We start from the raw sequence: 24,017 nt of genomic DNA on the forward strand, positions 1-24,017 counted from the left end.
CCTGTAGCCAAACACCACCAATCCAGGCAGCCTCATAGCTGCAGTGCATCATCACCCAAGTGGCCGGCCCAGGCAGCAACATAGCTGTGATGTAGTGTCGCTTAGGCAGCCGGCCTGAGAGGCCTCATAGCCGTGGTGTAGCGCTGCTCACACAGCCCAATACTACCGGTCCAGGCAGCCCCACAGCTGCAGTGCAGCACCAACCGAGCAGCCAACCCAGGGAGCAATGTCACGTTGCTCAGGTCCCCAGTCCAGAGAGCCTCATAGCCGCGATACAATGCCTCTCAAGCGGCTGGTCCAGGCTGCATCATAGCTATAATGTAGCGTCACACAAACGCCCAGGCCAAGAGGCCTCCGAGCCATAGTTGGAAAATCACTCTCGGCTGCTATCTCAGTGGACATGATGGCAAACTCCTGAGCCAGCAGGGAAACATCAAAACATTCACACAAACAATACAATATAACAAGTACGCCAGCGTACTTACAACGGAACGAACACACTAACCCAACACCTCTAATATTTAGAGGGTGACTCTACAGACGCCATATTTTAATGTGTTATTTTTTTCTCATGACTCAGAAATGCTACTTCTTGCTGTACACATAGTGCAGCTTTAACAACTGGAAACAGTTTGAGTCAAGTGTGGAATGTTTTAGCCATGTGCAGTTGGCTTGATGCTAATTGGTAAACCCAAGCTTTCATTAGCTTCATAACTCCAGTGCAAAAGTAACGAAACTAACTTCAGACATCAAACTTGTCTTTGCTGATGGAAAACATTGGGGCTACAGGTAAAATATGTAAATTTGACTTTTCAATTTTTTCACCAACTTATTTTTGAATGCGTTCTGCAGGCTGTTCAGAGAGAGCTATGAAGGAGCAAATGCATAAACGAAAATGGCTGAAATTGCGCTCTTCAGAAGAGGGTCTGCTGTTCAAATCTGCCTGGCTTTCAGCTCAACTGCTCAGATCAGTGCTTCCCTGGGCCGAGAGACAGAGAGGGAGAGTGAGAGAGAAAGAGAGAGAGAGAGAGAAAGAGGAACACAGAGGGACAAAAACAGGGAGTGATCTGGCCGCATGCCAAAGCGGATCCTCACGCCTTATTAACATAGCTGGGTAAACGTGTGCCAACGACTACTGCAGCTACCAGAACCAATTCATCACACACACACACACACACACACACACACACACACACACGTACACACACACATACACACACACTTACACAGTACTGAACTCATAACTCATATTTGACAGGAACTGCTGCAGGTACCACAAATTATCTCCCTCACTCTCTCTCTCTCTCTCTCTCTCTCTCTCTCTCTCTGTCTCTCTCCCTCACACACATAGCAGGTCTGAGTAGGTGTAGTGGATGAAACGTGTGTTACGTGTAACTCCACTACCGGGAACTGTTTTTTTGAGGTTCTGCATGATTCCCTAAAGTTCCCCAGCTTTAGCTGTTTTAAAGGGGAATTCCACAGTTTTTTTTTACTTTTCAATTTCTGATAAGTCAATGGTTTAGATGTAAACAAAGTCATTCAGAGTGGTTTAGTGTGAAATGCTCTGTTCCAGAGAAACTTACCAAGTCTTACCGCATCAGAATATGTGAGCCAGTGATAGGAACCAGACGTCTGAAGAGTTTAATGCCTTTAAAAGCTCCCTCACAGATGGTTACTCCCTGAAATGCTACCTGATGCCTGAGATGTTGTTTTATGAATGTTTTGAAATAAGGTTTTGGCCTAAAATGTAGTTTTAAGGCGGACCTGTACATTACAGTGCAAAATAGTCCCCAAAGAAAACACTGTATTATTAGCATTATCAACATTACATATAAATGCTAACTGGTCATTCCGTTTAGTAAATAAAGTAGCTATATTTGCTTTGTAGTCATCGCGACCCCTGGTTCCTATCACCACCACTGTAAAGAAATCTGAGACATTAAGTTTCTCTACAATGAAAGATTTTACATCAAACCACTATGAATGACTTTGTTTACATCTCAACAAATGAAGTGAATGAGGTGTTTGGCACAGAGATGCATGTTTTTGAATATGCGTTCGTCATTAGGCTATTTCGGTTTAATTAACTCAGCACTTTAAGACAAAAACTATTCAAAAAGAAAACTGAAGTAAAAGTAACTGAATTAGCCTAATTAGGCTTTTTTAGGAGAAAATACATTGTCTTTTCAGCACACTGGGGTTCGACTCCCCACCCGGTCAAGCACTACATGCTACAGTATTAAGAGTCCTAGTATATGTAGTTTTAATATTCAGACATCTCTGTAAAAAAGAATGGTTTACCAGTTCAGCTTCTATCACTTCAGTTTGGTAACAAGCAATTTAATTGGTTTTATTCAACTCAGTTAAATACTGTAAATGAAACAGCGCAAAGCAAAATTAATAGACCAGATGAACAAAATATTATGTTATATATTTTACATGAACAAACATTGAAATGCTTCAAATGAACTCCCCTGTTCTACTTTATACAGTAACATTCAAGAGTTTGTCACCTGTCATATTCAGTTCAATAATAACTTGTACAGTGTAGATTGCATACTAAAACCCAGGGACCAGGAGGTATTTAAAAAGGTGTTTTGTTCAATATTTCAAGTTTTTTGGGAACATGAACTCTTCTTGAGAAGAACTTCTTGATAAGTTATCTGTCTTGAGATTTGATCAGCACTTCAAGTGTGAGATGTCCTGGATAGTAATGTTGGTACAGCTTCTCAGTGCTGATTCTGTTTCTCAATTATTGTGACATCATATGCAGCTCTGTTTATGATTGTGCATACTTATAAAAATGTTTAGATATTTTTACAGCCTCCTACTAATCAGTGGAAACCTGTGAAGTTGTGGAGTAGTTGCCTCATAAGAGAATCTTGTACCTACAACAAAATTAGGTTTTATAGTAATGAAAAAAACAGTTATTCCCAATTTTTTAATGGTATTTCCGCTATTTTTGCTAAACACAAAATGCACATAAAGAAAAAAAAATGTTTTGCAATTTTTGATTTTCTACATCATTTGAACACAGCAGCTGTCCTTTTTATTGTGTGAAAATCTTATGAAGAATGGACCAATAAAAGTCTCCTAAATGACGTCATAAAAATATAAAACAGAAAATTTCTATGCATTAACTTAGATGAAGCATTAAGAATGTTTTGCCTCCTTCTGTAAAAGTTGCCTTATTGAAGATACTTTTTTTGGAGGGGGCAGTAACAATATACGTATGCAAAAGTTTTAGCACCTCTGGTCAAATTTTATGTTTATGTTAATGTTAATTTTCTACATGAAAATAATTTAACACAGTTAACATCTGCACATCTTCATGCAGAACATTGGGGAGAAAAACAAACAGAAAATGTGGCCTGTGCAAACATTATGGCACATTTATGCATATATGCAATATTGTATTGTCTTACTTTTTTCCAATATATTAAACTCAGCAAATAATTTTTTGTGCACTAAATGCCATACTGAAGTTTGTTCCCTGTAGAGGACGTGTTAACTTAAATCAGCAAAGCGTCTCATTTGACCAGGAGTGTTTTCATGTGACTGTATTCTGCTAGTCAAGCACAAAATGAACTGAGCTTATGTTAACTGTTGGTGTGTCATCATCAATCATCATGTGTGATCATGTATTCATCCTGTTTTTTGTATACAGTGATATTGATTTCTGGTTTTATAGTGAGGTGCATTTTGGTCGGATCGCCGGCTTCACTCGCTATCAGAACTACCTGCTCCTGCACCAGCACTCTGTTAAATGGCCTGCAGAGCGAAGGCTGCATTCCATTTCATTTCCTAGAAACATGGCAGCGCACACACATTTGCTCTCTCTCTCTTTATAATTCTCCCATGATTACGCAATCACAGGCCTGCCGTGCTGGCTTTGACCTCAGGGAACACTCCGCACATACACACACACGCAGAACAAGCCTCGGGCATGAGTCACATCCGAAAATGAGTGGAGCGAGGGAGAGAGAGAAAACATTGATGAACTCCAGGCATCCTCACTACCCATTCTCTCTCTCTCTCTCTCTCTCTCTCTGTCTCTCTCTCTCTCTCTGGCTTGCATAATCACTCGGGTCTCACTGGTCCAAAGGAAGCGATCCATCTCTTGTGTGACACAGAGAGAAAAAGTGAGTGAAAGAAGAGAAAGCAAGTTAGGAGAAACTGAACCTGTGCATGCCAAGCACAAATAAATGCATTCCACAGTTTTCGGGTGTATAAATCCCTTTATATATATTTATCCCTTTATATATATATATATATAATCATAATTTGAAAATGCCTGTTGTCCTTTACATTGTGTGTAAATTTCATGATGAATGGACCAAAAAAGTCTGGTTCCATTGACTTACATTAAAAGTAAAGTAGGTTTATTCCTTCTCCTGTAAAGATATCATTTTGGAGATACGAGGTTATATATATATATATATATATCGTCGCTGTCTAAAGAAAACCATGCATCTCCATTTTTGTAGATTTTTATTTTTCTGCATAATTTCAACATACCAGGTGTCCTTTATGTTCTGTGAAAATTTTATGATGAACGGACCAATAGAAATGCTCTAAAATCACTTGAAATAAAATCTCTTCACATTAACTTACATGTAAAGGTAAGAGGGTTTTGCCTTCTCCTGTAAAGTTACTATTTTTGGAGATACTTGTTTTTCTTTGGACAGTGATGATATATAAGCACATTATTCGAAAGCTCATTGAGCTAGGTTTAAATCCATAGCAAAGGCTATAGGTATAAAATAAGTGCATGCGACAGCACTCTACTACATTTACAATATGTGCGTTCTACAGTCAAAAATTAGTGCTATCACTGTCTTTGGGATTAAAATAAGTCCGTGATTTAATAATAAATGCCTAATACATTCCTTGGATCTTTTTCAGCTAGGTTGTTTTTTGGATCTTCTATCTAAAAAGAGACTTATCCCGAGGGCACTTTCCCACACAGCTCTCATCTAAAGAGTTGGTTTGGTTTTGTGGGATAAAAATAGTTACCTGTAATTACTAGAAATAATTTTTGCACTCTGCAGTGAGGTGGGTGTATTTACCTTTAAAAAAAAACTAAAGGGTGTGCTAATTTGTGGTCAGGGCATTGTGCCATGCCACTGCATCCGAGTGCTGATCACTGAAATATGGCGGCATGTTCTGATCTGGTTAGTCATATAGCTGACACATTTATCCAAAGCAAATCACTGTCAAATTTAGTGTATTCATAAAACAGCTGAGGGTAATTGTGCAAACCTTGAATCACCTTTTACGCTGAGCATAAACAGGATTGAAATCTGATCTCAGAACAGGCCCAGCAGGTTGGAGGATCAAGAGGGTGTACTGGATGAAGGATTATGCCCCTGTGTCTGAGTGCCTTAGTGCCAGGGTGCCTGAGTGTCTGGCAGCATCTAAAACAACCTGGCCATGGAGCAAAAATGCCCCCATATTCAACATTTCTGCTCTTTAAAACACAAGTAGGCTAAAACATTGCCCACAAAATAATGTTATAAATGTAGTGACTGGGTTATTCTGATGAAGTTAAAATGTTGCACTGAATATTTTGCAACGTGTTTGCCGTTGTATATTCGGTGACCGAAGGCTAAATTATCCTTCAAAATCATTATTTCCTACCCTGGAGTCCAGGTGCCCAAGTGTCTAGTTACTGGAGTGTTCAGAGGCCCCAGTGCCTGAAAGCCTGGTTGCCCAAGTGTTTAGGTCTCCAACTGTCTGGGATCCCATGTGCCTGAGAGTTTGGGTACCTGAGTGTCTGAGTACCAGAGTAGTCAGTACCTGAGTTTCTGGGTGCCTGATTTACCAGGTACCAGTGTGTCCGTGTGCCTAAGTATCTGGGTACCAGTGTGTCAGAGTGCCCAGTAGTGCCTGAGTGTGAGGGTACTTGAGTCGCAGAGTGTCTGGGAATCTGAGTGTTGGGTTGCCGGAGTGTCCAGGCACCCAAGCATCCAAGAAGCTGAAGATCTGGGAACTTGAGTGTCCATGTGCCCGAGTATTCACGTGTCGGGGATCATGAGTGCCCGAGTGTCTGGGAACCTGAGTATCAGGGTGCCCGAGTGTCCGAGAACCCAAGCATCCAGCAACACAAGTGTCTGAAAACTCAAGCATACAGGAACCCGAGCTTCCAGGATCCCAAGCATCCGCATATCTGGGTGCCTGTGTACCTGTGTGACTGGCTGCCAAAGTATCCAGGTATTTAAGTATCAGTGTGTCCAAGAGTGAGGGTACGTTAGTGTCCCTGAATCTGAGATTCAGGGGCTTGAGTGTGCTGGAACCCAAGTGTCCAGGTACCCAAATGTCCATACATCTAAGTGTCTGAGTGTCCAGGCATGTGTCTGGCTCTGTTTTTTAAGTGTCTATCTTTATTTTCAGGTGCTCTTGTCCAGCTACCTGAGTATCTGAATGTCCATTTGTGTGTCTAGGTGCTTCAGTTTCAGATGTTCAGGAGCTTTAGTTCCTGGGTGCCTGAGTGTCCTTGTGTCTCTGAATGTACTGTTGTGCTTGGCAGCTGCTGGTGTGTGTGGTTCTCCAGGTTTCAGTGGTGATGATGGGACCTTCATCACCATTTTAGTGGCTTTACTGGCATGACCATATTGACCTTGTAAACTGCAAGAGTTAACAAGTTAGTCAAATAATTTAAGATGGCTTGAAAATTATATGTATCCATGTGTATCTGACTGTCTACAGTGGAGTTCTGTGCTATAGTTGCTGAATTACCCTGTAATAAATACTAATTATATAATCAAATGTGGCCCAGTCTCAACCCGGGTCTCAAAACCAATTGTGTAACCATTATGTAAAAAAAACACATACATTTTTCTTACTCATCTCTTTTTTTTCTCTCTTTTTCTTTCTTCCTCTCCTCCCCTCTGTCTCCATCTGACAGATCACTGCAGTATGCCGAGAGGCCGCGCTGTGTGCCCTTCAGGAGGACATTAAAGCAGAGCACATCACTGTCCGGCACTTTGATGCTGCCCTGGCTGCAGTAAAACCACGTGTTCCAGAATCCCTCATCCAGTCCTACATTGCCTATCAGCAGCAGCATGGGATCAGGCCTTTTTCCTGATGAGGGGTGTTGGAGGGGTGGGGGTCACCCCTCATTTGCCCCAGCACATCCTAATAGGGGCAACTGGACACTGCCGAATCTGACCTGAAGGACCTGTAGCTTCTTTTTTTATCTGTGTTCTCTGTATCAGCGTTTCACATCAGCAAATTAAATAAACGCTTGTTCCCTCCCCCTCCCGTCCCGCATTGTTGTTAAATTATTTACTTGGAGGAAATGGATCTTGGACCTGCAAAAGTCATCCGGTCTCGAATGAATTACGGGGTCCATAAAAAGTTTTATTTGATCACAAATTGGGAGTTTTATAGCCATGCACTTTTCAGCTTTATTAATTTATTGTAGACTGATCCTGGGAGACGCACAAAGCGAAATTAAGCTTTAGGGCTTAAATATACTGCTTAAATATACTTAAAAGGCAAAGCAATAAAAGAAATCGGTTAAACTTTAAGCTGCCATAATTATATATGCTCTAATGAAGAGATACATGGATATCTGTGTTTGTGTTAACATACTGTCGCTGTGAGAACAATCTTCTATCTCCATTTTTGTCATTTTCTGTCCTTTTCTTCTGTAATGTTAACCTTTTGTAGATACAAGGTTTTTGTTCAACACTTACAGTATATGTAAATATATTAAAACATCCTGTTTCTATACAATGGATCAGTTCCCCAGACAGGGATTAAGCTTAGTCCTAGACAACACAGCATTATGAGTTCTTCACTCAAAGATAAATATGGTCCTAGACGTAATCCCTGCTTGGGAAACCAACTATGTCCAAAAGTGTATAGACACTCACCCAACATGCTCATTCAACATTTCTTCAGAAATCAGGGGTATTATTAGAGAATATGTCCCCCTTTGCAGCAGTAACAGCCTCTACTCTTCTGGGAAGACTACACTAGTTGTTGGTACATTGCTGTGAGGATTTGACTGCGCTCAGCCACAAGAGCTTTAGTGAGGTCAGGTACTGATGTTGGCTGTTCAGTTCTGAATCACTCCAGCTGATTCCAAAGGTATTGGGTGGAGCTCCATCACTCCAGAGAACTCGGTTCCATGGCTCCACAAACCAAAGCAGCGGGGCTTTATAATCTATCTGCCCAACAACGACCTTCCTTATGCTAATAATCAGGCTTCAGGCTCATACATATATATATATATATATATAGTCTCCACTAAAAAGAATAATAAAGGTAATAAAAGGTATTTGTCATAACACATCATAACAGGATTGAGATTTCTCAAATGTGCCCACACTTGCCAACCTATATCTTCTCTTCTATAGATATTTCCAATGCAAAATTTTATATAATATTATGTTAAATAAATTCTACTCACGCATACATACGTATGTATGTACAGTGTGACAGCATATTTTTATATAAAGTAAAAATAAAGCCCCGTCCTGATTCTTCCAGCCCCCCGTCCCCTCCCCCTCCCCCCTCCCCCCTCCCCCTCCCCCCTCCCCGCCCCTCCTGACTCTGTGCTGAACTTCCCCTTTTTCTGCTGGAGCCGGATGTGGCGCATCCGCGCGGTCAGATTCGGGGGCACTGGGCTCCTCGCGCTCTTTAAGGTGGAGACGCACCTGCAGCTTTAATCCCACCGCTTCGGTCAGCACAGCCGCGGCTCCCCCTGACGACTGGTAATGTGACCATTGAGTGAGTAGTGACCATTAATGATAGCAGTTTCGCGATGATAGTAGCTCAGTATTGATCAGCAATAGTGAACGACAGGGATCAGTAGGCATAGATCAGTAATCACAGAGATCAGCAGCGGTAGTGGTTCAGTAGTGCCCAGTAACGGTCAGTAGTGAGAGGTTGTAGTGGTTTAGTTGTGATCAATAGCAATAGCAGATATTAGTATGGAGTAGTTTTAGTTGTGATTGGCAATAATAGTGATAGTACTGATCAGTAACGTTTACTAGTGACAGTAATGATCACTAACAGTACTCATCATACGTCCGGGAATAATAGTCAGTAGAGGTCAACATGCTGATAATTAGTGGTGATGATCAACAGTGGTCAGTATTTCCGTATAGATCAATAGGAACGATCAGTATCGATCAGGTCTCTGATCAGAAACTGCCCTTCGCTGTGCTGCGCTTTTCCTCCGGTCCACCTTAAACCCCGCCCCTCCCTCGCCCCGCCCGTGCTCGCTGTCCAATCGCCGCAGAGCGGATGCGCCGTGTCCGGTTTCACAGCGCCGAGGCGGAGCTGCGCTCCCATTCATTAACGCCGAGCGGAGAGAGAGCTAGAGAGAGAGAGAGAGAGAGAGGACACGGAGAGAGAGAGCAGCTCTGCTTTAGCACAGCAGCAGTCTTTCACACGACGGAGAAAAAGGGAAAACAACGAAAACGAAAACACAAAAACAAGAAGCAGAAACTTTTTTTGGGGTGGAAAAAAAATCCGAAATCGAAGCGGACTTATAAAATGATCAAATGTACCCGGATGTACGTGTGACGTTCAGACCAGACCGTGCGCGAGACTGAAGACGGACGGAGAGGATTTTTGTTTATTTTTTTTTAATTTGATTTTTTTTGGTTTCTTTATTTGGTCATTTTTTAAACCTGAATGCTTCATCGTCCACGGACTAAATCGGAATCTCCTCCCAGCTCTACAGCCCGCACTAAAGGGCTTTATTATTGTTATTATCATTAATACTATTTTAATGCTATCATTTTCACCTCCAACGTGGATTTAACGTATTTTTCCTGGGATCAGATCAACGGCTTGGAGTATCCCGTCTTATATGGATGTACAGCGAGAATCGTGAGAGTTTTTTGAGCATTTTGGATGGACGAGAGCAGCACTGGCTGATGGAGTCAGAGCTGTGGATGAGCGCATATAGGTGCGTAGTGACCAAAAAACACCCTTCAGTTCCAAACTTCTTTTACATTTACACTTCGCGTGCACGCGCGTGCAGTTTTATGTACGTTTGGGGCTGTTGCGTTAGTTGCAGCGCGAGCAGCGTAGCTGTGCGCGCGGAATTTCGGAAGCTCGCGCGTGCAAAAAAACGTAAAAGTTCTTTAAACGACGAAGCTGAAGTCGGGTTCTTATTCGCCAGCTTCTTGTTCGAATTTACTCGTTCCACCTTAAAATGGTGCAGCAGTTACATTCTGGCGCCTCAACTGCTGGTGTGACTGCTGCACCATTTAAGGTGGAACGGGAAAATTCGGACAAGAAGCTGGTGAACAGAAAGCCAACTTTAACCTCGTCTGTAAACGTGAGTTTTTCGGAGCGCAACGCGTTTATTTTGCACTGCTTGGCCCCAAAGCAGAGGGGAGAGAGAGAGAGAGAGTGTGTGTGTGTGTGTGTGTGTGTGTGTGTGTGTGCGTGCGTGTGTGTGTGTTTGCGCTCGAGTGCATGCAGGCTCGGGGGTAGGTTGACTGCCAGAGTTCTGTTACCCCCCCTCCTCTTCCCTCTCTCTCCTACCCCTCCTCGCGCGGTAACTACCAAATACCCCTCCCCCCACAAGGCTTGTTTTCATTCATAAGTTGCTCCCCCTCCTTCTCTTCCTCTTGGGCTCGTCCTCGGCCTGCAGTGACTTAGGGGCTCCAGTAGGGGGAGCTTTCAGTGATGTCAATGAATGTGAATGGGAAATTTGCAAAAACATGTTTTTTAGGGAAAAAAACAGACGTGAACACGAAGATACATTGATGTTATACCTTTTCTTGATTTTGTCACTAATTTGAGGACAGTTTAGCGCCTTGTTTTGCTTTGTTTATACAAAGTTAAGAGTCAATTATTAATTCCTAATTTGACATAAACGGCACTAATGTTCTAGACAAAACATTTTCCATTATTTAGTCCCTTGTTTATGCGCTGTTAAGATGAATTTCCTGCACAGGTTAGGAATTCAGTTCGGTGTAGTTAGTTTGAACGCATTACTAAGCAAGTTAATCATTTGCAAGCATGTTCTGCTAGTTATTGTATTTTGTAATGGTGCAATTGTTCTGTTTATTCTGGTTGATTTGGTCCAATTTTTTGGCAGCAGGATACTCAGATTGCAAAAAACAGCGTTTACCCACTGCGCTGTGAACATTACCTTCGCGCATGCAGCTCACACCATGCAATTCAAACTTTTTAAAGCAGACAGACTTTAGTGGTGGTGCACGTAGGCGTTCGGAAGTGGCTGTGCTGGTGAATGGGCACGAGGAGACGTTGTGAATGACTGTAGGAAGTCATCCATTTGAGTCACAGACTAGGTCTTAATGGGCCAACTGTGTCTGAGACTTTGATCTTTGTAAGATTTGTGTGGTTTTTATGCAGGTATTACAGTCACTCTAGGCTTATTATTCGGCTGTTTATGTTCTTTCTTATTATTCAGTAACTACTGTGAATTATTCAGTAACTACTGTGAGACTAAAATGTAATGTGTATCTCTGTAAGTATTTGCCCACATAAGCTTTGGCTTTTCACTAAATCCCACTTCCAACTCTCTCTCCCTTCCTCTATCAGGTCGTCAGATGAGACTAGAGTCCGTGCCTGCGCAGGGAGTCGCTGATCGGGTCAGATGGATCGTCGCGGTCACCGCGGAGCCACCGGGTCAGTGGCGGTGATCCGGGAGCCGGGCGGAGAGCGGCTGGACCTGGACCTCCCGGCCGGAGCCATCCTGTCTTTGGAGCAGATCCGAGCCATCCGCTCGTCCAACGAGTACACGGAAGGTCCCGCCGTGGCAGCGCGTCGGCCTCCTGCCCCGGCACCTCGCCTCAATGACAAGCACGAGAGGACTCACGAGGTCATCCTCGTCAATGTGAACAACAACTATGAGGCGCGGCCTACGGCCACCAGGCCACCCGCCCTCAGCCGCTCGACCAGCATGGGCAGCGCTGGGAGTTCTGGCAGCAGCGGGAGTGCTTCTTCAGAGCAGGGCTTGCTGGCCCAGTCACCACCGTCACGCCACCAACACCACCGTCATCACCACCACCACCATCATAATAACAGGCCGGAACAGGCCGTTCGGACTCAGCCCAAATCCCTGAGCTCGCCCATGCAGCCACTTCTACCAGTGGATGCCCTGTTGAAGCAGCCAGTGGGCTTCGGGCCACCTCTGGCCGGAAAGGGCGACCTTTCGCCCTCGTCTCCACACCAGTTCATCTGCGAACGTTGTGGGAAGTGCAAATGCAGTGAATGCACGGCGCCCCGCATGCTGCCCTCGTGCCTAGCCTGCAACGGTCAGTGCCTTTGCTCAGCCGAGAGCCTCGTAGAACATGGCACATGCATGTGCCTGGTCAAGGGCCTCTTCTACCACTGCTCCAACGATGATGATGACGGTGATTCGTGCGCGGACCGACCGTGCTCGCTGTCGCGCCCCCGCTGCCTGCCCCGTTTCCTCTGCATGGGCCTCATGGCGCCCCTCTTCCCCTGCCTGCTCTGCTACCCTCCAGCCAAGGCCTGCGTGAAGGCTTGCCAGCACCTCCATGACCGCATAAACAGGCCAGGGTGCCGCTGCAAAAACTCCAACACCGTCTACTGCAAGCTGCAGGGCTGGGGTCAAGGACAAGGTCACGGACTGGGACAGGGCAAGCCCTCCTGAGGCCCGGCCCAGTGTCCAGATCCACAGGAAAACATGCAGAGGAACTGATTAAGGGCTGATTTTTTGGTTAGTCCAGTGCAGGTGCCCACTGTAGCCCCGCCCACCCTGATCTGGGAGGAAGAGGATGGACCATGATGATGATGGAGGTGACTTCACCATCAAAACTCTTCTATAAAACAATCCCCTCTTCCTTGCCTGGTCTGCTGCTAGGAGAATGGAGAATGGAAAATCAAAACCACTTTGTTGTCACTTCTGACGCTGAGCAGAATTTGTTTTGTTTTATTTAGTTTTTCTTTATTTAACAAACCAGTGTTTGCCTTAACTGACTGTGGGACTGTCCAGCTACTCGCTAACGTTAAAAAAGTGTGTGGGGGGGGGAGCAAGAAAGCTGACTGGTGCTGCAGGTTTGCCGAGAGAACGAGCAATGGCCTCCTACCGAATCTGTGAAGGACTGTCTAGCCAGACCATAATATGTAGCTGTTACCAGATCTCCATAGCAACCTGGTATTGTTTGACGAGGGTTGCGGTAAATGGGTCCCTGTGGCCGCACACGTTTCCACGGAAACGACCCTCCCTCTCATAGTATTCCCGACGCTATTCCTGAACAGAAACGGACATTCCGGACACAATTCCGGACAGATGTCGTTCCTTCGCCACCCAAACACTTACTCAAACACTCCGTGGCATTCTGACTTGTTTTTGTTTTGTTTTGTTTTTTTTTTTCTTTTCCTCCCTCATATTTTTGTAAATTGTATGTTCAAATTCATAAGAGAAAATTCCGGCTATTTTTTAAGAAAAAAACAAAAGAAAGAAAATGTCTGTTAAAACTTTTTTTTGTCATTGTAAAAAAAATATTTATTAAGTGAAGCTCTATTATTTTATGATATTTATTGCAAAAAGACAGTCTTAGATTTACTCATGTCTGAATATAACAAAATATCAATACTGAAAAAATGAAAGGGTGACACGAAAGAAAATGCTATGTTAACTTTACTGCAGAAATATATTAATTAACGAAAAATACATACCGGCTTGTGTCTTTTTTTATATATGTACATATATATGTCTCTCGGAAAAGAGTGGTGCGTGTGCGTGTGGTTGTGTGTTGGCGGGTTGGAAAATGTGGCTTTAGTGAGTTTGTGGATTGAAAATAGAAGCTGTGGTGAATGTAGGGAGAAGATTCAACAAGTCAACCGTCCTCAGTGTATCTCTCTCCCTCTCTATCTCGATCTCTCGCTTCTTTAGTCGTGGCTGTTTGCGCTCTCTCTCTCTCTCTCTCTCTCTCTCTCTCTCTCTCTCTCTCTCTCTCCCTTTCTCTCTGTACTGAGAGGTGTGCGTGAGGGAGATTGGGGCCATCTCTTCTCGGCCACCTGTGTAATGATCATAAAGTGTTATCACTTCAGGCTTTTTATTGCTTAGTTCCTGCTGCTACGGGCTTTGACCCGGAGTCTCTCTCTCCTACTCCCTCGCTCCCTCTCCCTCCTTCTGATCTCGCTGGAAAAGGCAGTTGTAGGAAGCCATGGTTGTTTTTGGCACGGCTATTTCTTAACTGAGCATGAATCAAAGTAGAAAAAAAAGAACTAAAACTACAATCTTAGTGTGTGCAGAGTGGAAATGTTCCGAGGTTGTTTTTCTGTTTTTCTTCTTAAGCTCATTCACTCTCGTGTTGCTACGAGTGTCTACACCACTGCTGTTGTGGGATTCAGGCCATAGTGATACATTAGCTTGTAGCTGGGGTGGAGAATGTGTGTATTTTTTTGAGTCTGTAGCATTTAAACATCTTGAGATCTGTTTTCTCGTGTTTCTTAGGTTACACAAGCTAGCAAGGAATAGTTCATTCACATTCTGTCCAAACTTAGTGATCAGCCAAGGTTTAAAGTTTACATCCTTAGTTTTGCTCTGTGAGGCTAATCTAGCTAATGTAATGGAAGCCTAGCAAACCACATGCCTAAAAAAGACAAAAGAACAGACTAAATAGTTCTGTTTTTTTTGTCCACAGTGTTAGAAAATCACATAAGCAAGTTTATTTGAGATACTTAACAGCTCGTTGTGTTTTGAGGCAAGTAGGCATGTAGTTTGCGTGGTGCTAATTCATACCGTATTCATTATATGTTAGCTACTTTAGCCTCGTAGCTCCAGCACAAAAGTAAAGCAAACTTCAGACACTAGACATGTTTTGGCTGATCCACTACAATGTTAGGGAGAGGAAAACTGAGTAAATGCGAATTTTTGCCATATTACGTCTTCAAAACTTGAAAAACTTATAGTCTGTTTTTAGCATTGCTAACACAGAGCAAGAATAAGCTTGTATAGTAAGATTAGCATGGTCAGATTTGGGAACTTGGCTTGTTTTGGCCTTGAATGAACAAACTGGTGCTTCTTTGTCTTTGTTTTAAGGTAAACTGTGCAGTTTCAAAGCTACACATTGTTGATTGAGGAAGTAGAGCGATCCTTACCAGACATTTAACAGCCACTTTGTGCTGCAGATTTGCTGAGCTTTTCTGATTTATGTGAGGAATTTTTATTTTACAACAAGATTGCTTTAGTGGCTCAGCAGACAACGGGCGCGAAAAGCCACTTACCCAAATGGAGCTGTTGTGTGTGTGTGTGTGTGTGTGTGTGTGTGTGTGTGTGTTTTCTCTCCCTGCAGGAATGCACCTTTTGTCACAGTAAAAGCCTTTTGTGTGGATTCTTGGTCTATTTCCTGTCACCTTGAAGGGCCATTTGGCTTTCACAGGGCAATAGAACAATCTCCCCCTCACACACCACACACACCCACAATGTTAAACTCTTCACACGTTGCATGCACACACCATCTCATGTAGTCCACACATCACACAGTTTGAGGACAAACGAAGTTTTAAATAGATATATGAAGTCATGTGGATGGAGTAGTCTGACGATTATTTTTTGTCAACTAATCGAGTAATCTCGCACTTGTTTTTGCAGATTAATCAAGTAATCTAGCAATTATTTTCAACTATTAATAGAGTCCCTAGCGATAGTGTTTAATCGAGTAATCCAGTGATTATTTTTGTCGATTAATTGAGTGAGCTAGTGATTATTTGTCGATTAATCGAGTCATCTGCTGATTATTTTTTGATTAATTGAGTAATCTAGCAAGTATTTTGGCGAATAATTGAGTAATCAAAGGCCAAACAATTAAAATGGATTTCGCTGAGCATTGTCAAAACATATATAGCCTTATTAATGTCCCGGACGAAGAAAAAAACACTAACTAATCACTGCCGATTAATTGAGAGGGCATTTTTGTGCTTTTTAATCGAGTAATCATGTCAGCCTTACTTTAAAGGGAAATTCCACTGCTTTTCCAGCATTTTTGCATAAACTCATTTAGATGTAAACAAAGTCGTTCAGAGTGCTTTGACGTGAAATGCTCTGTTCTGGAGAAATTAGAGTCAGAATAATTCACAGTGGTGGTGATGGGAACCAGACGTCTGAGGACTTTAACGCCTCTAAAAGCTGCCTCACAAAAAGTTGTTACAAGGAGTGGTTACAAATACGTTGCCTCATGCCTGAGACATTGTTTTATAAAACTTTGATAGTTTTATTAGTTAAAGTTTTGGCATAAATTCAGACTTAAGTTCAGATATATGACTATTTCATGATTGGCAATACTACATATAAAAACTCAGAAGACGCATGTAGGTTCACTGGTCATTTAGGATAGTAAGTAAAATGGTTATATTTGATAATGATGTCTGGTTTCTATCACCACCAATGTGAAGAAATCCGAGGTGGATTTCTTTACAATTAATCATTTCACATCAAACCACTCTGAATGGCTTCATCTCAGCAAATGAATTATGCGGAAATTTTGGCTTCCCAGTTAAAATGGGCATTATCATGTGCCATCATGCGAACGACCAAGTAATCACTGCAGGTACAGTTGTGTGCGAATGTTTGAACACCCCCCCGGTCAAGTGACGTTTTAGCATGTAAGTTAACTCATTCTCTACAAGGAACTTAGTATATAAGTTTCTGGTAATTTGCTGAGTTTCACATATTGGGAATAAAATAAAACACAAAATGTAAAATGTGCCGTAACTTTTGCACAGGCCGCATATCATGTTTTGTTCGTTTTTTTTTTTAGCAAATAAACAGTAATCATGCATTGAAATGTGCGTGTTAATTTATTTTCACTTGGAAAATCAACAAAACGTAAGTTGATTGGGGTGTCCAAACTTTTGCACGCAACTGTCAATTTCCCATTTTTTTTTAACCCAAATTGATTAATCGAGTAACCATGACAACCCCGTTTTACATTTTCTGGTACACAGCTATAGAAATAAACATATACATTTAAATAAATAAATAAATAAATAGTTAACCATATTTGTAACTATAACAAAAATATAAAATAAATATTTTTAAAGATTAAATGAACACAAATAAAACCAAAAATATAAAGTAAAATATTTTTTTCTGCAGATTGTAGTGCATTATTCTTATTTATTTGCTTGTTTAAAATATTGGAAAAAATAAAACCCAATATAAAATGTGCCTTAACTTTTGCACAGGCCTCATTTTATGTTTTATTTTTCTCCCAATATTTAACCAAATTGACTGATCAAAGTAAGCAGTGCGTACATATATAACATAATTAAACGATTTGCATGAATTCCTGAAATGATCCAGTCTGAAAATATTCTCTTTTTTTCTGTATTTTTTTTTCTTTTTGTCTTACGCCCACACTATTTCTGCGAGCGGAAAAATAACTCGACTCCATTTCCTCGAGGTGCTATTTACAGCTCTGACCTTACACACACACACACACACACACACACACACACACACACACACACAGACACACACACACACTCTAACTCCTACGTGTACCAACATGCATGGAAACGGGGTGAGTCATATAGGAAGCCACACACACATACACAAGCTCTCTTCTAACCTGCCTGGCCACAACACACACTGACTCTGTGCTGAGGAAAGAACTTGCGTTCAGCTCCTTCACGACCAAACTTCTCATTATTTCTCTCTTTAGCTGACGAAGAGAAGAGCGCGTGTGTATACGCAAGGGAATGCGTCTATGTGGTTTTGGCAGGCTCTTCTAACTTGGTTTTCGAAAAGTTCAAGTTGGGAACAGTTCTTCTACCGTATGAATTACGTGGCTAACCTCACCTATGGAATAAGATCCCTTTTAATAGCTATTATGGAAACAGAATCTGTAATAATAAAGATTATATGTGTAGTTTTATTATTTTTACTGGGGATTTATTTAGTCTGATGATTCAGTTAAAGCACTATATATTTGCTTGAGGCCCATTTTGTTGATCAAACCTCAACATCACTGAATGTGCTTGAGACTATTTGGATCATGTGAAGCAGAATGTGCAACCAACTTCTCAGACTGAACTTTGGAGGTGTGGAAGTGAGTCTCCTCGAAGCTGTAATAAAAGCAAAGGGTGGACCCACTAAATACTGAAAGACATTGAAATCGTATTCAGATGTAAAAGCTTCTGGGTGATTTTCTGTTAAATATGTTTCTAGATACTAAAAATGAATATGGCTGACTGAAAATTTTCTTAAAATTGAGGCAGCTTCTGAACATTTGGGGGCCTTAAGCAATGTTCTACTTGGGGTCCTCCTCTATCAGATTATTTGATATGTAAGAATGCTACACTAATTAATAAATGGAATGAAATACAATTAGATATGTTTTTAAAAATCTTATAACTTTACAATAACTCCTATAAATACAGTCATATATTGATTTCCTAAGTGAAAATAAGTTACCATATCATCTGCAGGGAAAAACAACTTAAATATGACGTTTTTCTGCAGATTTTAATACACTATTCTTATTTATTTGCTTGTCTACAATATTGGAAAAAATAAAACCCAATATAAAATGTGCTTTAACTTTTGCACAGGCCACATTTTATGCCTTATTTTTTCAGAATATGTTAAATTCAGCAAACAAACAGTAACTGTGCATTAAAATATGTTTGTGTTGTGTGTGTTAACTTATTCACATTTCAACAAGCATAAAATATGTCACCAAATATGTGACCAAGGGTGCCCAACCTTTTGCATATTATTACAATAGATTTGATTCCAAACTTTGGAACTGTAATATATATTAACCCCTTTAAAAGCCAGTGGGTCCAAAGTTTTATTACACACTTCTATAAGCTAACAATAGCTCCATTAGTTTGCACTGAAGTAGTGTAGTTGCTGAATAATAAGCCTTTGTATGAAATAAACCTGGAATATTAAAGGGTTAAACAGAAATTCACCTTTTTCCTTTGCAAAAACTGCAAAACTGTATTAAAACTCCACCGAGTGGGTTTTGGCACATTCTGTATGACTGGTGACCTTTGACCACGGTGAACTTTCCTCGTCTAGAAGCTCCTTGCATATCAAAGACCCAGATACTTAACAATGTGAGTAACGGCTTAAACAGGCCAGTCGTTCTCACTCACTCTCTCTGTTCCTGGACATTCCTCAGTGTCAGTGTACTTCATTTACCTTACCCATTTTATGCATATATTTACATATTGGAACTCTCTTTGACCCCTTGAAATCCCAGGCTTATTACCTACATATTATTTAGTAACTACAGGGACTTTCATGCAAGCTGGCCTATCAGTGGGCCCTGCTATTTAAGTGGTCAATGAACAAGCTTTGAGTCTGAGATCCAGGTGCTCATTAGAATGAATTCAGATCTGCTGCATCCCAGGCCGTCTACAAGCCGAGAGGAGCTGCAAGCTGAATGATTCATCTACACTCCATGGTCTCTTTATTAGAACCCCCTACCTTGCAGAGACTGTAACCTATCTGTGGATGTACAGTTTGTGTAGCTCTTCAGCAATAGTCAGTTTCTGCCCACTGATATGCTCTTGGCTGAATCCTAAGTAGTATCCAACATGTTGAAGACAGCATGAGGTGCTGGTTCTACTATAGACATGCACACTTTATTTACTTGGTTTGGAAACTTGTAGATCTACTATTGGAGACGATAGCACATCTGTTGGTGCATAATACGTGTTAGCTATCCTCTAGCTCTTCATCAGTGGTCAGTTTCTCTCAGCTGGGTGGTGGACTACTCTCACACCATCACCAACACAAGCATGGCATTACCATGTCAGGGTCAATGCTGTGCTGAAAATAGTCCACCACCCAAATAATCACTTGTCAACAGCAGTCCTGTAGTCAAAAACTGACCAGTGATGGATGTGGTAGAAGGCGACTGAGAAACCTTTTTATAAAGTGGCCAGTGAGTGGAAGTACAAGGTAGGTGTTTCTAATAAAGTGGCCAGTGAGTGGAAGTGCAAGGTAGGTGTTTCTAATAAAGTGGCCAGTGAGTGGAAGTGCAAGGTGGGTGTTTCTAATAAAGTGGCCAGTGAGGGGAAGTATAAAGTAACCATTCCTAATAAAGTGGCCAGTGAGTGGAAGCACAAGGTGGGTGTTTCTAATAAAGTGGCCGGTTGGTGGAAGTACAAGGTAGGAATTTCAAATACAGTGCCCAGGTAGTGGAAGTGCAAGGTAGGTGTTTCTAATAAAGTGGATGGCAAGTGCAGAGATTAGCAGCTTGCTTGTTGAACTGCTGAAGCGTTTGGTTGTTTGAGCTGCTTGGCTGTTTGGATGGTGCGTTCTGTTGGGAGCTAGAACATTTGCTGCTTGGCATACAAAGCAAGGGAATGTGAGACCCATTCATAGCTCACCAAGCTCTCTCTTTCTCTCTCTCTCTCTCTCTCTGTTTCTCTTTCTCAATTCAGACAGTCCAGTCCAATTCAATAAGCTTTATTGGCTTGACCATACCCTTCTATTCAAAAGTTTTCAGTAAGATAAACCAGTTTTGCTGCAAACTAAAATAAAGTGATGCAAATATGTTGGTATTATTTTATAACCTTCAACTCAAAGGAGTTAATTCATCCTCTGAGAACACTTCTGTATATTTAAGTGCACAATTACTGTTTGTTTGCTGAATTTAGCATATTGGCGAAAAAAAAAAAACATAAAATGTGGCTTGTGCAAAAGTGCAATATGTTAATCTCAGCAAAAAAATAGAAATTGTGCTCTAAAATGTGCAGAAAAATGCTGTATTCAGGTTTGTTCACTGAAAATGTCTGCCTTATTTTCACTTGTTTACTGTATAAAGTAATCCATTATCAAAAAACTAGTAAGAACAGGAATGTAGAGTTCTCTCTCTCTCTCTAACTGGTACTGAATGGGGTTCTGCCATCGTCTCTTTGCCGAGTGCGTGTTTGCATGCATTTCTCATTGATCAGTGATCCCTTTCATCAGCGTGATTGATCGCAAGGCCACTCTACGATGTGTGGAGGAAGTATTTCACAGCATGGAAAAAAAGCAGCTGACTGATGTAACCCCCCGATAACGTCTTGTCAAATTCAATCAGCAAGAAATGCAGTGTGTGTGAGTGTGTGTGGGTGCTTGCATGTTACATTCCTTAAAGACATAACAACAAAGGCATATCTTTGGTGTTATCACAGGGCAAAAGTCTTCCAACAACAATCTACACAATGCACCCCCTGCACACCACTTCCCCTCCCCCCCACCTTCCCCGGGGCCATTAACCCAAACAACGGCCACTTCCTCCGCTATTTATACACAAACGCTGTTTTCAGGCCCGCAGAACAAAAAGAATTACATAAACGCCCCCCTCCCCCCAAAATTACACCCTTTAGAAAGTTAGCACAGGTTCGCGTCTATGACCAGAATCTTGTACATACATGGACAATGCAGAATACAGCTAGTGGGCAAACGATACAAATAAATACAAACGGTGTCACAAAATATACATATCCATAGCGGGAATGGAGTAGGTTTAACTGTAGTAGTTTTGATGATATTCTGTGGTATAGAATTTAAACCAGTTCAACAAATTCAATGACAATCAAATGTGAATAATTCCAATAACGGTTAGTACGATTAGTGTCTTTTTAAAAAGTCACAATGGAAGTAAATAGCCTGTTTAACAGTAACAGTGCTGGTGATAATTTCATATATACTGAAATTGTAGTTGATTTTTATCAAGAAACAAAACACGTATGCCTGTTGATATACAGTCATATGCAATGGTTTGGGCACCTGCGGTCATGTTCTGTTGATTTTCTCAGTGAACATAACTACATATCCAATACAGACAACACACTTCTGCATGTTTTAATGCACAATCTCTTCTTATTTGCTAAATTTAACATATTGGTAAGAAAAAATACAATTAAATGTGGCCTGTGCAAAAGTTATGGCACATTTTAAATTTTACGTTTTTATATTGTTTTGTTTTTCTAAGATGTTAAACTCAAATAAATATGAATTGTGCCCTGCATACTCAAGTTCCCTGTAGGGAATGTGCTGTTACTTTTACTTAGAAAATCAACAGTATATGTAATTTCAAACTTTTGCATACAACTGTAATACCTGAGGTGAAATGATTTCAGTGTTTATTAGTGCTTTTTAAATATTTTTTGTATTTTCTAATATTATTAAATATCCTTTGGCCACACCTCCTTATTTTTCTGGAAAATATCTTACTTTTTATGTTTGTCTTTCAGTGTTATTATTACAAGTACAGCAATCCTCAAAAAAGAAGAGAGAAAAGTAAAAATTATTTCATTCCCCCAAAATGCTAAAAGCTAACTTTTTACTAGCTAACAGTTAACTTAGAAACCGCTTAAAAGGCCAGGGCTCACCAGTAGGCCCAAAGTTTTATTACACACATCTATAACCTAAGAATAGCTCAACATGTTTACATTGAAGTCCCTGTTATTACTGAATAATAAGCCATAGTGTGTATTAGGCCTGGGTTAAATTAGGTTAGCGAACAGCTTTTTCTAAAGACTGGAGATCTGGGCCTCTGTCATCTTAATTTCTGATTTCATTTATTAAAGCTGGCCAGCAAGTGACAATAAAAACTGAAGCTTTTTTCTTAAAATTTGACATAATTATGACTAATACTAACTAATGCAAGCTCAGTTCCAGTTGCCCCACTTATTTGAATATATTTGATAATTGCCTTTTTCTTGCCATATCAGCACAACCTTATTTTTAGTTTTTGCAGTCTGGCACTGCTGCTCATCTTTATATGATTCATTTATGGAAACTACTACAGTGCTATGAGTAATGCGCTGCCTGTTGTGTCAACCAGCACCAGATTTTTAGCACTGTGCTGAATTTGAACAGATGAATCTACATACTCTACAAGACTCATTAGCTGATCAATTGCAATCAGCAAATCGGGGCTGTACCACTTAGTGGCTTATAATTCGGTTGTTTAAAGCTTGTCTGTATGTTCTTATGTTCATATGTGTGGGTTTATACAGTCGTACGCAAATGTTTGAACACCTCCAGTCAAATGACATGTTTTGTTGATTTTCTAAGTTCAATCTAATTTCAGAGAACCAAAATGTGGCATTTTCCTACACATTTTAGTGCACAATTAATGTGAGTTTAACATGTGGGAAATATATATATATATTCATTGGACAGCGACAATATATAAAGTGCCATAACTTTGGCACAGGTTTTATGTTATTTCCAGTATGTTATAACATTATAATAAACAGTCATTTTACATTAAAATGCACCGCAGTGTGTTCCCTGTAGAGAAATATATGATCCAAAAATCATGTCATTTGACCGGGGTGCCAAAACTTTTGCATACAACGGCAGAATGTTACTGGCCCACTGGTAATTCTCCTAACTCTCCCAATTGCCCAATGGCATTGCTCTCAGGTAAAGTTATTGTGAAAAAAATATATTTTATCTGTATATGTTAAAATATAGTCACTGATACAGTATTCACTGTAATATAGAACACATGGGCTTACTCGAAGCTGGTGGATGATTAAGTCAGTGGGCCTTGGCTACTTGGGCCAAAGGCTAACACTGATGCTAGCTGCAGTTCTTGCCCCTCCCAATACACTGGCCCCCATTCCCCCATTTAACTTCCAGATATCTTCGCTAAAAAAGGGGAAAAATGAAAGAAAGTGTGTGGGGGGCTCCTAAAGCAAAAACTTATGAAAGACTTTAAATCATTCCTGCAAGGCAGTGGCCTCTTTCATAGGTTGTGGTGCAGTCTCTTTTAGAGGAAGGAGGAGTGTCTCTTTCTCTCTCTCTCTCTCTCTCTCTCTCTCTCTTTTTAACATTAGACTATGTATCCAGCCAGATGGTTCCTGTCTGCTGGGCTTTTTCAACTTACTTCCTCTCTCTCTCTCTCTCTCCCTCTTTCTCTCCCCCTCCCCCTCTCTTCTGTTAAAGGGCTGGAAGTTGTCTTTTATTGCCCAGTTGTTCGGAAGTGACCTGCTGCCCTTGATTAGATAGGGCCAAGTCCTATCGCCCTCTGTCAGTTACAACTGTCTGCCTGCCTCTCTCGCTCCCTCTCCCTCTTTCTCTCTCA

General features: G+C 41.2%; 2 protein-coding genes across 2 annotated transcripts in view; both read left to right on the top strand.

Annotated features, from left to right (window-relative positions):
- spata5 (spermatogenesis associated 5) overlaps window positions 1-7,260 on the top strand; it is a 177,732-nt gene extending 170,472 nt beyond the window's left edge. Inside the window, exon 16 of the mRNA XM_036589865.1 lies at window positions 6,908-7,260. Within this exon, the coding sequence (XP_036445758.1) occupies window positions 6,908-7,087 (180 nt within the window). The 3' untranslated portion in view covers window positions 7,088-7,260. The remainder of the gene's footprint in view (window positions 1-6,907) is intronic.
- Window positions 7,261-9,303: 2,043 nt separating this feature from the next.
- Window positions 9,304-13,639, top strand: spry1 (sprouty homolog 1, antagonist of FGF signaling (Drosophila)). The gene is made up of 2 exons (XM_036589854.1): window positions 9,304-9,928; window positions 11,539-13,639. Exon 2 carries the CDS (start codon window positions 11,594-11,596, stop codon window positions 12,614-12,616), a length of 1,023 nt encoding a protein of 340 aa, XP_036445747.1. The 5' UTR covers window positions 9,304-9,928; window positions 11,539-11,593; the 3' UTR covers window positions 12,617-13,639.
- The last annotated feature ends 10,378 nt before the right edge of the window (window positions 13,640-24,017 follow it).

Source organism: Colossoma macropomum, unplaced genomic scaffold, assembly GCF_904425465.1.
Source record: "Colossoma macropomum unplaced genomic scaffold, Colossoma_macropomum, whole genome shotgun sequence".
Taxonomy (NCBI): domain Eukaryota; kingdom Metazoa; phylum Chordata; class Actinopteri; order Characiformes; family Serrasalmidae; genus Colossoma; species Colossoma macropomum.

Bases quoted from the DNA above. Each gene is read 5' to 3' on its own strand.
- spry1 (XM_036589854.1), top strand. From the start codon at position 11,594: ATGGATCGTCGCGGTCACCGCGGAGCCACCGGGTCAGTGGCGGTGATC.